Source organism: Setaria italica, chromosome VII (assembly GCF_000263155.2).
Source record: "Setaria italica strain Yugu1 chromosome VII, Setaria_italica_v2.0, whole genome shotgun sequence".
NCBI classification, from domain to species: Eukaryota; Viridiplantae; Streptophyta; class Magnoliopsida; order Poales; family Poaceae; genus Setaria; species Setaria italica.
The window spans coordinates 28,656,843-28,671,095 of NC_028456.1; the positions used below are offsets into that span (position 1 = coordinate 28,656,843).

Here is a 14,253-nt window from a genome sequence, read left to right on the forward strand (position 1 = left end):
ACAAAAAATAACATAGCAATAACTTGCCAATTAAAATATATTCCAGGAACTAAAGGATTTTTTTCCTGGATGCTCCTGATATGACAGTGTGTTACTCAAGGCACATTTCTCTCAAGCTTCAAATTTTAATACTAAATGGACTGAGCATTATGGTTGTGCATTCCCCATCATTATGAAAGGTAGTTGAGTCTCAAGCTGATTGCTCATGCTGCATGAATCTACACATGTTGCAATTTGCAAGGTAAATTAAGTACAGAAAATTTCAGGGAGCGGTAGCTGCAACACAAAAGTAGTGAAGCAAACTACATACAACACACTGAAGATTCCTCAATGCATAAGGTAAATGAGAAGTTTTACGATGATGTGGAATTAAATTTTCCACAGAAACAACTTAATTTAAGTACCAACCATGAGTTATAAGTGTAATTATAGGCACAACCACCATGCACTCACGCACCGGGAAGTATGGAAAAAAGAAAAACTTCCAGCTGTACAACAAGGCTCCATATCAATTCTTATATTTATATCAATAAGGCGTATGAAACTTTCTTCCTCTAGGCCAGCATATTGTTTTTTACTATTCCTGTTTATCTTCACCTCCATCATCGCTGGCATCATCAGCGCTTGCTCCTTCAGTATTTACAGTTTCTACTTCAGCATCAGCCTTTACAACTTCAACCTTATCATCACCACTTTCCTTCCAATTCAAACGAACAGGTCTTCCCATAAGTTCCTACATAATGGACAAAACGTAAGTCTGATACCTTTGTGGTTTCGTCATTGGTGTGCATGTAGTTAATGCATCTTACATCCAATTTTTTTAAAAAAAATAAAGGGAAAAATAGGACAGACGATTCATGAAACTGTATGATAGCAGGTTTATTATTCTAAGCCAATGGTCAGGGACCTTATAATTCATCTCTAAAATAGAGAGCAGGCAAGGCATCTAACAGCTGCCCCTGAGACGTGTTATCTTCCATTTGACAGCTTGCCACAATATGAGGGGGGGAACAATACAGTTTATAACTGACAAGTAACATTTTAATTTTTATCTAGATGAGGTATGTGTCAAAGGAGGCATGCTATATCCTCACAAAAAAAGTAATATAAGAAGGTACCGATATGTAAAATACTAATGGAAAACATTGACGTCAAACTTGTTCAGTTAAACATCATTGCAGCAGTTGATGTATCAATGGTCGATCCACATTCTAATTGTAAATTGTAAAACATAAAGGCAGAAGTTTGTCTGTAACACCTTGCCATCAAGCTCACTGAGAGCAGCCTCTGCTTCTTCTTTTGTCCCAAAGGAAACAAAACCGTACCCAGCTGCTTTTCCATTATCAAAGATAACGTTAGCAGAAAGTGGGTTAAATTTTGAGAAGAATTCTTTGACATTGGGAGCTCTTGCTTTCCATGGAAGGTTGGACACGTAGAGCTTGTGCCGCTCTATAATGGTGCCTGGAGGAGGAGTTGGAGCAGGTTTTCTGAAGCTCTTTGAAAATTCCACCTTGATTTTCCGCCCCATTACCTCCTACAAAATTGAGCATGCAGAAACTAGCATAAGAGGTCTATGGGTGAGTTTCTTGAACTCAGAATTTTTTGGTCTCAATGCATATTTTTGAGAAAACCTCAAGGTGTAAGCATCTTGATGACAAGTTCATTGAACAAAACATCAATTCTATGTCTACAAGACTGATAAAATGGGTTCATGCTGATTACAAGTAAGACTATGTCCACGTGAAGTGCAAGCCATATATCCAGTAAGTTGCTGAAATTGCTGAAAGCCTCCGTGCAGGAGAATGCAAGTGAGGTCAGTGGATGCAGCAAGACGTAATGTAGCAGCCACAAGCTAAGTCACATCTACATTTTTTTAACTGATACTCACATTTGCATTTGAACTATGTCTATCTGATACTGTGAGTATCACAGAACATGCTCATTCCTGAAACCACAACATGGTGCAGATGAAACGCGTCAAGGCAACCGCAAACACACTCACGTGGGAGTTGAGCTTCTCCACGGCGGCGGCCGCCTCCTCCGCCGTCGACATCGTCACGAACGCGAAGCCCCTGTTCCTCCCATCCTTCCCCTTGATCAGCTTCACCAAACAAACACAAGCGCTTTTTTCAAAAAGCCGAATCGCAACTGAAAAATCCAAAGCGCGCCTCGACGGCTCGCCACGGCACGCGGCATTGCATTTTTTTTCCTCGAAAACCGGTGACGCGGCCCTCACCTCGACGTCCTTGACGGTGCCGCACTGCGCGAAGAGCTTCTCGACCTCCGGCGCGGGCACGGACCAGGGCAGGTTGGCCACGTACAGCTTCCGCCGCTTCTCCCCCTGCAGCTCCTCCGCCGCCGCGGGGGCGGCCTGCGCCTCCGAGGCCGCGACGGCGGCGGCCGGGAAGCGGAGGCGGAGGCCCACCCGGTGATGGCGGCGAGGGGAGCGGAGCGGGGGCAGGGGAGGGGCAAAGTGGGAAACCCGCGGGGCCGGGAGCGCCGCGGCGGTGTGGGGGCTGCGCGCGAGCGAGAGCGCCATTGGGTCGCGCGGGACGCGGGGGCGGGGCGTGCTGGGAATTTGGGGAGCTGGCCGGCTGGGCCTCGAGAGGGCGTGGCTTGGCTGACGGTTCTGCCCCTGATCGAGAGGTGTTTGGGCCGGCCTGGTTGCGTTTCGGATAATGTGGGTGCCGGCCGCTGGATAAATGTGAGAGGCTGAGAATAGAGATGTATGGCGTTGACTGTCTGTGGACGCCCAGCAGGCCAGCACTGCACTCTGCATTTCAAAATCTAAGAAAACATGGCATTTCAACAGTTTCACTACCTAAAATCGGAAGCGACTTTCAGGTGCGATAGGTCGATTTTCAGCTCGGATTTGACGACATGGTCTACTTCATTTATCAGTGTAGAGAATGACGCCCAACAAATTCCTTCAACAGAAAAACACACATTCACAAGACTTTTCTTTTTTAAAAAACGCACATTCAGAAACGTTGAGTTGGAGTAGACTCTTTCCATGTTCATCTCCAACCCTTTCTTCCAACAACAGTTAAGCTAAGCGCAGCAGCAGGTAAGCTCGATTCATGAAGCTTACCTACGGATTCCACTGATTTCTTCGCGAGGCAGACCGAGGATCTGGACGCCTGAACCCTGGACATTCCGAAACTAGTCTTCCGTATTTGTTGGATCTTGTCACGGTGGTCGGATCGTTCACGGGCTCTACTGTTTGAGATTGAGGGCGATGGATGATTCTTTCTCAGACAGGGTAATAATGTACTTTAAGTCGTCATCCTACAAGCGCAGACATAAAATGGAACGCCCAGATTTATACCAATAAGGATGATAAGGTGCGCCAAAACTGATCCCTGGCTAAATGCGGTCCTACAAAGTTTAGACGCTCTTGAACAATGCAGCATTTGTGAATTACCACATCCTTGTTTCATTTTCCTTTTCAGGCAATCTATCGTTGTTTCATCGAGAATACATAGTGGCATCCTGTGCCCTAGGAGCAGAATCTCCTCTGCTCGCTACCAATCTGGCATGGACTTTGTCTGTTCGTTCTTACATTGTTTCCGTTACTGATGTATTTTTTTTTAAACGAACCAGTGCTGCCGATTATATTAAAATAGAAAGTGAAATTCAGACCGGACGAAAACAACAAAAAGGAAAAACAACGCAAACACCAACGTGTTGGATTAGGTCATCAACGCATGCTGCACCACACCCTCACACACAACTTAACTCTACAATATATTGACCGGTTGGATCGGGACATCAACCCGTGCCGAACTCAACTCCTCTCAACACATCGGCGACAGAGCTGAAGCCTTACCGCAGCCCGTACCACCATATACACAGTCAAGAAGTCGTCAAAACCTCCCAACGTAACCTAGCGTCGATGTTGAACTGAAAAGCAGACCGCACCGCACCGAGAAGGCCACCATCATGCAGGACCTTCCGCCATAGTACCGTTGTAACATCACTATCCACCTGACAGGGTGATAGCACCGAATCCGGACCTCTCGCAGGCGGCCTCGCAGCCGCCGCCACGATAACACAATGCGCGGGGCCCTCGCCACATCCGCCGTTTGACTCTGTCTCTCTCTCGTCGCCTCGAATAGACATCACGCGCGGGGGCCTCGCCACACCCACCGCAGTACTCCACGTCGCGGATCCGTTTCTTTTATCATTGTCAGAGTAGTGAGCGATATTGCCCCGCTCCCCAGGATCTCCATTGATCAGCCAAGCCGCTGCAGTGTGTCGACCTCGTCACGTTGCTTCGCCCTCGCACATAGCCTTCTCTGCCGTGTCAACAAGCCAGAGAAGTCACTTGCGCCGCCTTCCGACGATGTCCCGCACCAGATAGTCCAGCCAAGTTGAGCAACCCGCCGCGGTCCGCTGCAAACCTAGCGTCCCACGCTGTCGTTGCCACAAGCGCCGTCCTTGGACGCAGTCCCACACCGCACTGACCGCTGCCAAGCAACGTCAGCTGCCACGGTCCGCTGCAAGCAGCCAAATTTGACAACCATGCAACAACCCCTGGCCGCCACCATAACTTCGATTGCCTGCACCTGGGCTCAGCAACACCCATTCAACTCACTATGCGGTAGCATTGTCGCCTTCAGCTATGGCCTCCTATAACAGTGGTTAAGCAATGCCACGAACCAAGTTGGGTCTTTAGAGACGGCGCATTCAAGGAGGGCACGACACCAATGGCGTCGTCGTCACTCTGGATAGGATTTTCACCCAGAGAACCCCGTGTAGCAGGATTGTAATTCCAACATGACGCCTCCAATGAGGAAGACGACATCCTAGGATGCCGCCGTCATGTCCACCAGTACAAAGGCCGGTGAGGGCTTTCACCTGGAACAATACAACCCCTCGCTGCACATACATGGTTCAGTACTCCCGGACCACTACTACGGCAACCCAGCCGAGGTGACGCCGATGTCGCGCTCCACTCGCCGTGCCGCCGTACCTCCACCTCCGTTTCTATCGCCGCTCTCCACCGCTGCCCACGTGTAGCGCCCTCCACCACATGCACCTCCCTGCCGACGCCGCGCGTCCGCTTGCCGTTCCGCCGCCACATGCCTTGCAGCGCGCTCCTCCTGGCCGCGCGCACTTCCCGGCCGCGGCGCGCCTCCAACCACCGCGCTCTCCTCCGCTGCTCGCGCCGGTTGCCCGGCCTTCAACCGCGCGCGCCACCCACCGAGAGCCCGCTAGCAACCGTCAACCGCCGCGGGCGAACGCCATGCCGACGAGCTCCAGCCCGGCTCTGCCGCGCACCTCCATCCTGGCGCCGCTCCACGCCTGCAACCCAGCTCCGCCGCGCACCTCCATCCAAGCACCGCTCCACACCTGCAGCCCGCACCTCCATCCCGACGCTGTGGCAACCCAATGCTAGGCGACGAGCTTCATGTAACTTAATGTTGCTTAATATAATTTCCTTCAAGAGTTTGAGTGATAACCCCAATTTATGTAATAGACAATGATTTGTAATATTGCACTTCTTCTCCTACTTAAATGAAGGGTAGAGCTCCTGCCAATATGTTAAAAAAACGTACTGATGTACTAGTAGTAGTATCGAATTGGAGTCTTGTGGAATGTGGCATGTTTCTTCTAGTAGGAACCTGATGGTGAGCACACGCGGTTGGGGCCAAGGCTTAAAAGGCCGAGATCCACTGCCATGTGCCATCTGCCCATCTTCGAATAGGAACATGATAGATGCAGAAAACTGGAAGCCTGCGAGTATCTGCAACTGTACATGCTTGGTAGCTTTCTATTTTTTTAAAAAAGAAAATGTCACCACATGCTAGAGATTACGATGATTGCCATTTGATTCAGGGCTAATTCCTGTCGGACCCAGACATCATTTCAACCTTTGCTGATTTCTTAAGGAAGGCGCTTCCTGACAAGGCCCGATTCCTGGGACCTAGCAGCCCGGGGCTAGAACCCTTTCAACATATCTACCTTTTTGAACGGAACGCGCACGCACCGGATGACGGGACGGAGAAAAATCTGGCACCACTTGGCCTCGCCAAAGTCACGCACATCTCTTGAGAATTTTCTATGTCGACATCCAGAAGGAGGGGCGAGGAGAAAAGAAAACTGGACTGGCCTGCCGCCCGTGCCCCGCGAACTCTGCTGGAACGAATCGAAAGCGATACGATGGAATGGATGGCCATGATCAGAAGGGAAAAGCGGCGATATTGCCCGAAATAAAAAGTGGTCTGATGAGAGTTTCGCTAGGGTTCCATCTGATCCACTCGAAGAAAGAAAGGGCACGCTGATTCGTGCGTGCATTATGCACACGCCTTTCCTCATGCTAACCCCCTCTCGCCGTCGCGGAGATCGCTCAGAATCTGTCGCCCCCCACACGAGCCTTTTCTCGTTTTTTTTTTGAAAGACCCTTTTCTTCGTTTTTTTATGGCCTAATCCTCCTCCTCCTGTTGCAGTGTTGCTGCTGGCCTGCTGCTACGAACTTATCGGATGGAAAGAGGTGATCAATCCCACGACGCGGAGTGGGGCAGCGCCCGACCATGTCACCATACCACTAGGCAGCAGCAGCAGCAGCTGCTCAATTATCACGGTGAAATGGAGATGGGAGGGAACGGTGGTGGTGGCCATGGACCCTAGCGCACCCACCCACTCGCCGATTCGCCGATACCCCGCGCCAAAGAAGTGGAGAAATGCCCTCAAAAGCGCCGCTAGTTGAACACGAACCGTACACACCCTCATGACACTGGCCAGCACCACCACTCCACCAGGGAGCAAGAGATGGAACCAGGAGAGGGTGTACGTACGCGTCGCGGGGCCCTGGGTTTAGCCATTTGTTTGGCGAAATTCAGGAGCTGAAGGTGGCTCGGCTCGTACGCCGGCCGGACGCTTCGCTGAAGGGAACGAAGCAAGTACGGTGTGGTGGCCCGGCCCCCCGTTGCTTTCGCCGTGGAAAACCAGTAGGAACTCCCAAAATATCCCCCCGGACTCGTGACTCTTTGGCGATCCGATCATATCCACATCCAAATCTTCTTCTCCGGCCAGTTGATCTGCTAGTACCTAGTAGTAGTATGAAGCATCTACCGGCCTGCCAGCCATGGCCCATCGGTGGCGCCTTGCGTGTCCCACAGTAATTTGTGTTCTGTCGCTAGCGATCGGGAAGGAAAAGGGGAGCCGTCCGATGGGCGAGCCCGCGTCACGGACGGCCGGGTGCGGCGCCGAACCGTGTCCGTACTCCGTAGCGACGGAGGGGTCAGGGGGCGAGTGACATCACGCGGCGGCAGAAAGTCGTGGGCGTGCGTGTGCCGGGGTGTGCGATGCGGGGGGCGCCGAGTGGGCGGTGGGTGGGTGGGTGGCGGCGTCGCCTACGCCAGCGTCGCGCGCGGGGTCTCGCGGTGGTGGTGGGCGGCTGGGCGCGGCCGCATTTTCCAGCCACTTCGCCGCGCGGCGCGCGCGAGTGGGACGGACGGACGAGGCACGGGAGCGCGGCGCAGGCGTCCACCACGGCATTGCGCGATCTCGTCGTGCCCGTCGGACACGGCCAGCAAGGACAAGCAGCGCTCGTCCCCACGCTCTCCAGTCTCCCGTCCGCTGCAGCGCATCGCAGAGGCCAGAGGGCCCGAACGCTGTGACGCGGGGGGCAAGCGCTCGATCCGGCGCGCACACGACACGCCAAGCGCAAGCGGCCCTGCGCGCCACTGCGCCGGCATCCCCCCTGGGAGCCCGGCAGGGGCCAATGCCCAGGCGCGCGTTCCACGTTTCGGCTTTCCCTCGACGGGACGCGGATTCTTGGAGTTCGGGGAGCCGCACGTGGCGCTGCCAGTGCACGGATCATTGGCGCGCGGGACCGCGGGAGCCGTACGACCCCATGGATCTCGCCTCTGGATCGATCCGTCTTTACTGCGTCCAGCCGCCGACTGCGAGGGAGGGCCTACCCACGCGCAGCAGAGGGGTTTAAATGGCGGGCGGCGGTTGGACGGGGGCGGCTCTCCTTCCGTATGGGAGGAAGGAACCCCGGCCGGCCCAGCGGTGTGGCGACGGTGGCCACGGCGACGACGACAACGTCGGCATCGACCGGCCGCTGTCCTGGGCAAACGGCGGGTCAACCAAGTTAGGCAGGGGGCACGGCTCACCAAGCCGTACCGCGTAACCGCCGGCCGGCACCGATCGATCCCCATTGTACCAAGTTAGGTTTGATGCCCTCAATTGCCGTCAGAAACGCAGCCCCCTGCATTTCACGGCCTGATGCCCTGATTCTAGCATCCGGTGGTGGATGGTACAGAGAAACAAGGGGAGAGGAGAAATCACCAAATCAAAGCAAGCGAACCACATTTGACATTGAAGGCCATCCAGGAGCAGCATTCTTATATCTCTTTATTACACACGAATATGAACACCGGAGCTCGACTCCTACCATTCCCCATCTCATCTGTGACAGTATATATGAATATGTACAGCTACTACTACTACATCAAGCACTGGTAACTAGAGAAAACCCCTATGGTAAAACTCGCAAAACTTAGTAGGGAGTAGGGACTGATGACGAGAGGAGGGAGGAGAGAGTAACTGCCACAACTACCTCGTTTTCCTTTCAGAGGCTGGTACCAGACCCAAACCGTTTGTTAGGCCATGTTTAGTTACTCCCCAACTCCCAATTTTGACACTATGCAAAAAGAAGATTCCCCATCACATCAAACTTACGGTACATGCATGTAGTACTAAATGTAGATGAAATTAAAAACTAATTGCACAGTTTTGTTGTACTTTGCGAGACGAATCTTTTGAGCCTAATTAGTCAATATTTGGACAATAATTCACAAATACAAACGAAACGCTACAGTGTGCTACAGTGCTGGAACAGGAATTTTGCATCTCCCAAATTGGCCAACTAAACAAGGCCCACTAGCACAGTAAGACTACTATGTGAAGTAACCGTGCCGCACTGCACCGGCCTCCTCTTTTTTTTGAAACCTACCAGAAGCGCAGGCGTGCAATGGGGCCCTTCGTTATTGCTTGCATTACCTCCTTTTTGGCTGGCTATGGTATGCAGATCGGTCGATCCAACAGCTATAGAGTAGTATGGTATGTAGGGGTGCGTATGCTACAGTGGTGTGGTGTACCGCTGGTTTCTTCCTTGGCGAGGGGCGGCCGCGTGGCCGCGTTCTAGAACTCCACCATGAGGCTGCCGAACGGCGACCGGTGCGGCACGCCCTTGCGCCGCTTCCCGGTGCGGAAGCTGTTGGCGGTGGCCGGCGGGGTCGACGGGGTGAAGCTCTGCACCACGCTGCTCTTGTCGCTCCCGCCGCTCGTGCTCGTCGACGAGTCGTCCTCCGAGTCCGACGCCGCCGCCGCCGCGGCGCCGCCCTTGTGCGGCAGCTTCTTCTTCTTCTTGATGGCGGCGTGCTTCTTCCGGATGCGGAACTCGCCGGAGGTGCCCACGATCTGCGTGGGGCATCAAAAGGCAATGAGTACAATGCTGTTGCAAATCACACTTGCGATTACAACGGAATGGATGCATCGGATTGGATTGGCGGAGGCGGAGCGTACCTTGCAGCCGAGGGAGCAGAAGCGGAAGGTGTCGAGGAGGCTGCGCTCGCAGACCTCGCAGGTGTTGGTGACGCCCTTGCCGGGCCTCGGCTGCGGGCGCTCGTTCAGGAACACCACGCGCGCGCTGTTGATGATGTACGTCTGCACGCCGGTGATGTCCAGCACCTTCTGAATCTCCGACACCCGGATCACGTCGTGGTAGGAGGACCTCCGTATCTGCGCCCAAAGCAAAACAGAGCACGCATCGCCGTCAGCGAGAAGCCGAGGATGGAACAGGCCGCATTTGCTGCCTGCCCGTTGAAGGAAGTCAGTTATCCTAATCTTTGGATTTTTCCCAACGCGTCTAAGGAAAGATTGGCCGTTGTAATCTTGGATGCAACGAACACCAAGTCTGTTAGCAAGCGGAGGAGAGACCGAGAGAGAGGCGGCTATGGATAGAGGAAGCACGCAGCGGCGGCGGAAAAATCGGCCGTTTCTTCCCAAGGAGAGAAAGGCCCACCCGGCGCCGGCGCCGGCTTCTCCAATCCGACGCCAAGGAATGCTGCGGTGAGCTCACCTGGATGGCGTGGTGATCGCGGTGGTAGGCGAGGCACTGGGAGCAGAGTGCGCCGTTCATGCAGTCGAGGCAGTACATGTTGCACTCGCTCTTGTGCGCGTCCGCGTGCAGCTTGCATTGACCGAAGAAGCTCGTCCCCAGCAGCGGCTTGAGCCACGGCGGCCACCGCTGGTTCTCCGCCCCGTCGCACTCCCCTCCTCCCTGCCGCATTCGATCCGCCGCCGCCATTAGCACCAATCCATCCAGCAAAAAAAAGGCAAGAACGGAGTGCTACAAAAAAAGACGTTACCATGGCGCCGCCTCTGGTGGTGTTGACTCTGAGCTGCGGCGATTCATCTTCGATTGCCATTTCCGATCCTCAACCAAAGCAGCTAGCTGCAGAGCAGGATGAATGTGGAAAGAGAGAAGGAAGGAGGGATTTGGAGGGAGAGAGAGAGAGACGAGAGGGAAGACGAGAGGAAGGGAAAAAGGCGAGGCTTTGGAAGAAAGAAGTGGGGGTAGGAAAGCTGAGGTCTTTGTAGACCGGGCGGGGGAAAGGAAAGCAAGCAGCGACAAGTATCACAGCACCGGTGTGTGCTAGTGGTGGTAAATTACCAACAGGAAACGATGCTTTGTGTGTTCGTGTCATGCCAAGTCGAGGTCTCGAGCTCGTCCTTATCCGCTCCCCCTCCCGGACCCGGTGCGCCGCCCGCTAAAACCCGGCTAGCACCGCACCCCGAAAGAAATTTTTCTTTCCACCCCTCCCCTCACCCTGTCACGCTTCAGGGTCAGGTTCAGGAGATGGAACCTAGTCTGCCGTCAGATCTCGCTGTTCCTTCACCGCGACCCCTCCTCCTCTCTCATGGATCATCACACTGGACGAACCAGCAAGGACAGTGGCAGTGGAGTCAGTGCCCCCCAATCCGATCGTGCTGTCGAGTGGAGGAGAATTTTCATCCCGAGCTCCTGCAGTCGATGCAGGGCAACGCCACCATCAGCCGTGACGTCGCGGCCTCTGGTTCCCTCCGGTCTAATACCGGGCACGGGTCGCATCTGGCTGCTACCAGGACCCGACCCGGCGTACGTGTCCTCGTCTTCTCGCTTTGTTGGTGTTGTTTGTTTATTGGCTAGAATACCTGGTGCTTTGTGCGGTTTCTTCGTCACTTGCTAGTTGCTCTACCCACGCGGCTGCTGTAGCCGGTAGGAGGCGCCCATTCAGGCGGCTACTAGTGCAGATGTGCCAAAGCACCCAGCCACGATTTTCCCCGCAGTGGGAGAAAGTTTACCGTCCACTTAACCACGCCCCCATTTGCAGTGTCACGGCGCCGGCAAGTCACAATCACCGCACGGCGGCACCGAGGGCGGGGAATTCAGGGGAAGGAAGGAAGGGGCATGATGGGGGTAGGAGGGATCAGATGCTCGCTTTCACATTCTCCAGTGTGTGCCGTCTCGGATGGAGCTCTCACTGTTCTTGTCTGGAGAACTTGTTCAGCTGCTCTCCAGATGCTTCCGTATTGTGCGAGCAAGATCCCCCCCCCCCCCCCTTTTTTTTCTAATGGGTGCCTAACTTTGTTCGTGGCTCGATGACCAGTACTAGGCTCTCTAGTACTACTACTACTATAAACAGATGTTCGGTAGCTAGGAACTGATTGGTCTATGCAGATGCCTGTGTAACTAACCAAATGGTTCCTTGCCATAATCATCATCTGTGCAAGTAATGCAGGAGTAGGTCACGGTGCAGGGAAAAAAATATTGCGATCTCTGTCATCATCAATAAACAAAGTAGATCGTTTCTTTTCCGGCCAATGTACGGCATTCGGTAGTATTGGTCAACCACCCTTGCAACGCCTTTGGACTGGATTTGTCCACCTCCAAACGCTACATCACCTCTCATGGGTAGGGTGTGTTGAGGTTTCACACATTTTTCGTCTCGAGTTTACTGGACCAACGCCATGATTTCCATGCCACCGAATATACAACAACCAAGGTGTTGGATTAAGGTTCGGTTACAACAAAGCACCTGTCGCTTAATTTATTCGCGCTGCGGTTAGGCATCACATCGGGGGCGCCTGGATTGGAACCGGTCCGAATCCCTGGGGCGATAACGATGCACTAACTAATTAACAATTATCCGGCCGGAATGATGAGGCGAGCCGGTCCTGGCCCAAGAAGGAACAAAGGGATCCACAGAGTATATTGCTTAATTACCGCGCGAGAGGAAATGATTTAGTACTTGTTACATCACCTTGCTTCCTTTCCTGATCACAAAAGACCTTTCTATTTTGCTCTTCGAGTAATTCAAAGTCTACGCACCCTGCCTGCATTATTCACGCATTATTGGTGTCGTCTGATGTAAGCCTGATGCGCCTCCTGATATAATACCACACGTCCTTTGTATCATGATCATCATCCCCTGCTTCACGGCCGGTCTCAAGTTTCCATGGATGGAAGCAACCATTTGTGCGCCACGTGTGCTCAGAAGCGGCCAAGGCGAGTGTGGAAGTTACGCGAGCTCAGCTTTGGGGGGGGGGGGGGGGGGGGGGGTTCCTATTCTTCCCTCGTGCTACAGGAGTGCAAGCAAGCATGGCCACTGGTCGGAGAGGTCGCCGTCCGATCTGGCCGGACAGCGCCGCGGCCGCGAGGAAAGGCGCCAGTCGAGAGCTAGGTATGTAGCTTGCCGCTGGAGCCGCTCTTTTTTTTGGAAAGCTGCTGGAGCCGCTCGAACGAAGGAAATAAAGCTACGCGGCGTCTGGCTAAATGGCTAATCATGCCGTGCATTATTCGGCTCCCGCCGTCCATCATCGTGTGTAGAAAGAAAGACGCCACGCTGTTCCTCCGGGAGGGTGCGGGGCCGCGGAGAGATCCAGCCGGGAAAGAAAGAAGGGCAGCTCCAATTGAAGGAGGCGAATGAAACATGCACCCATGCCGGGGGCATCCGATCGTGCCATCATTACGCCCGGTTCGGAGCATCATAACTGCAGTGTTGATCGATGCATCCTTTGAGAAGTCTCTTCGAACCAACAGATCGGGGCCATGCCAGTAGGATTGCACACACAGGAACACGCTCATGGCGGATATGAGCAGAATATACTACTAGCTCGTTTTGAGCTCAACATGTACTGAGAGCAGTTGGAAAGCAGGCACACGGTAATCGGTATGTACGGTGGACTTAAGCGGAGGCAATTTAGTCTCGCCGCTTTGGACATTTGCTCCAGTAAAACGGGTGCGATGACGAAGCGTTCTTGCTTTTTCCGTCGAAGACTTTTTGTTGCGATGCATGACGACGACGCGCGGGGCATCGGCAGCAGACCATGTCGTGCTGCTGATTTCATGGCGGCTGCCGGGTGATCCTGCAACGCCCGCTCGAGCAACTACCCCGGCATACTAATTTTTTAGTGGCCCGGCCTCCGATCCGGGGCTCTCGTCCTCTCGTCGCCAGCCAGCACGGCACGGGCACCACCGGAGGTAGCCGTCAGGGCTCAGTAACTAATAAAGCGGGAAGCAACGCCTGAGGTCACCGCCGGTTCGCTCTCGGGGAGGCCGAGGCCGACGGCGGCAGCGATAGATAATAAACAAGGCAACAGCAAGGTGTGGTAGCGAGGGCCGTGACGCCACGATTGTCGATGGGTGTGTGTGCTCGATTGCCCCCGAGGGAATGGTTATTCTGGCGCCTCGCGCGCGATGCGGTGGCGGGGCCTCGCGTGGCGCCGGGATTAGTTAGCCGTGTCCGCGTCTCCTCCGGGGTGCGGTGTGCCTGGCTTCTTCTTGGTACTTTCCGCTCACGGCCGCTTCCTCTCTCTTCTCGGCATGGCAATGGCGACGCAGCTTCCGGGCTGGCTGACACGGCGCGGGGGGTCGTTGCTTGGTGGGGGTGGGTGCTTCGCTTCCACGGGAGGACTTGACGAATCTGCGCGGCTCGTTAAACCTGCTGACGTATGACGACGTGGACGCGCCTGATCGGGGGACTCTCTGCACTTCTGCGGTAGTGCCCCATTCGAGATCGAATACAGTGCCTCGTCTCGAATTGCGGCTGCGCATGCCCTCCGTCCTTGCCCGCGTACGTGCGAATATTCGGATATTATTTAAAACGATTAAACCTGATTTAATTATAAAACCAATTGCGTATATGGCTTCGCCTAAAGGAATCAAAAAAAAGTGCCGTAACATGGCGGGCGGTT

General features: G+C 54.0%; 2 protein-coding genes across 2 annotated transcripts; both read right to left on the bottom strand.

Moving 5' to 3' along the window:
- Positions 1-351: 351 nt before the first annotated feature.
- On the bottom strand, positions 352-2,637 carry LOC101755483 (28 kDa ribonucleoprotein, chloroplastic). Its single transcript, XM_004976594.4, has 4 exons — positions 2,237-2,637; positions 2,003-2,101; positions 1,259-1,534; positions 352-733 (listed from the first exon to the last, which is right to left on the bottom strand). Exons 1-4 carry the CDS (start codon positions 2,537-2,539, stop codon positions 578-580), a joined length of 834 nt encoding a protein of 277 aa, XP_004976651.1. The 5' UTR covers positions 2,540-2,637; the 3' UTR covers positions 352-577.
- A 6,135-nt stretch (positions 2,638-8,772) lies between these two features.
- On the bottom strand, positions 8,773-10,670 carry LOC101756154. Its single transcript, XM_004976595.4, has 4 exons — positions 10,386-10,670; positions 10,097-10,297; positions 9,541-9,756; positions 8,773-9,435 (listed from the first exon to the last, which is right to left on the bottom strand). Exons 1-4 carry the CDS (start codon positions 10,443-10,445, stop codon positions 9,157-9,159), a joined length of 756 nt encoding a protein of 251 aa, XP_004976652.1. The 5' UTR covers positions 10,446-10,670; the 3' UTR covers positions 8,773-9,156.
- Positions 10,671-14,253: the final 3,583 nt, after the last annotated feature.

Coding starts and splice junctions, on each gene's coding strand:
- LOC101755483 (XM_004976594.4), bottom strand. CDS start 2,539: ATGGCGCTCTCGCTCGCGCGCAGCCCCCACACCGCCGCGGCGCTCCCG. Junction 2,102..2,236: donor GCACCGTCAAGGACGTCGAG/GTGAGGGCCGCG, acceptor TGTTTGGTGAAG/CTGATCAAGGGGAAGGATGG. Junction 734..1,258: donor TCAGTGAGCTTGATGGCAAG/GTGTTACAGACA, acceptor TCCATTATGTAG/GAACTTATGGGAAGACCTGT.
- LOC101756154 (XM_004976595.4), bottom strand. CDS start 10,445: ATGGCAATCGAAGATGAATCGCCGCAGCTCAGAGTCAACACCACCAGA. Junction 9,757..10,096: donor GCGATCACCACGCCATCCAG/GTGAGCTCACCG, acceptor CTTTGGGCGCAG/ATACGGAGGTCCTCCTACCA. Junction 9,436..9,540: donor TCTGCTCCCTCGGCTGCAAG/GTACGCTCCGCC, acceptor TGCCCCACGCAG/ATCGTGGGCACCTCCGGCGA.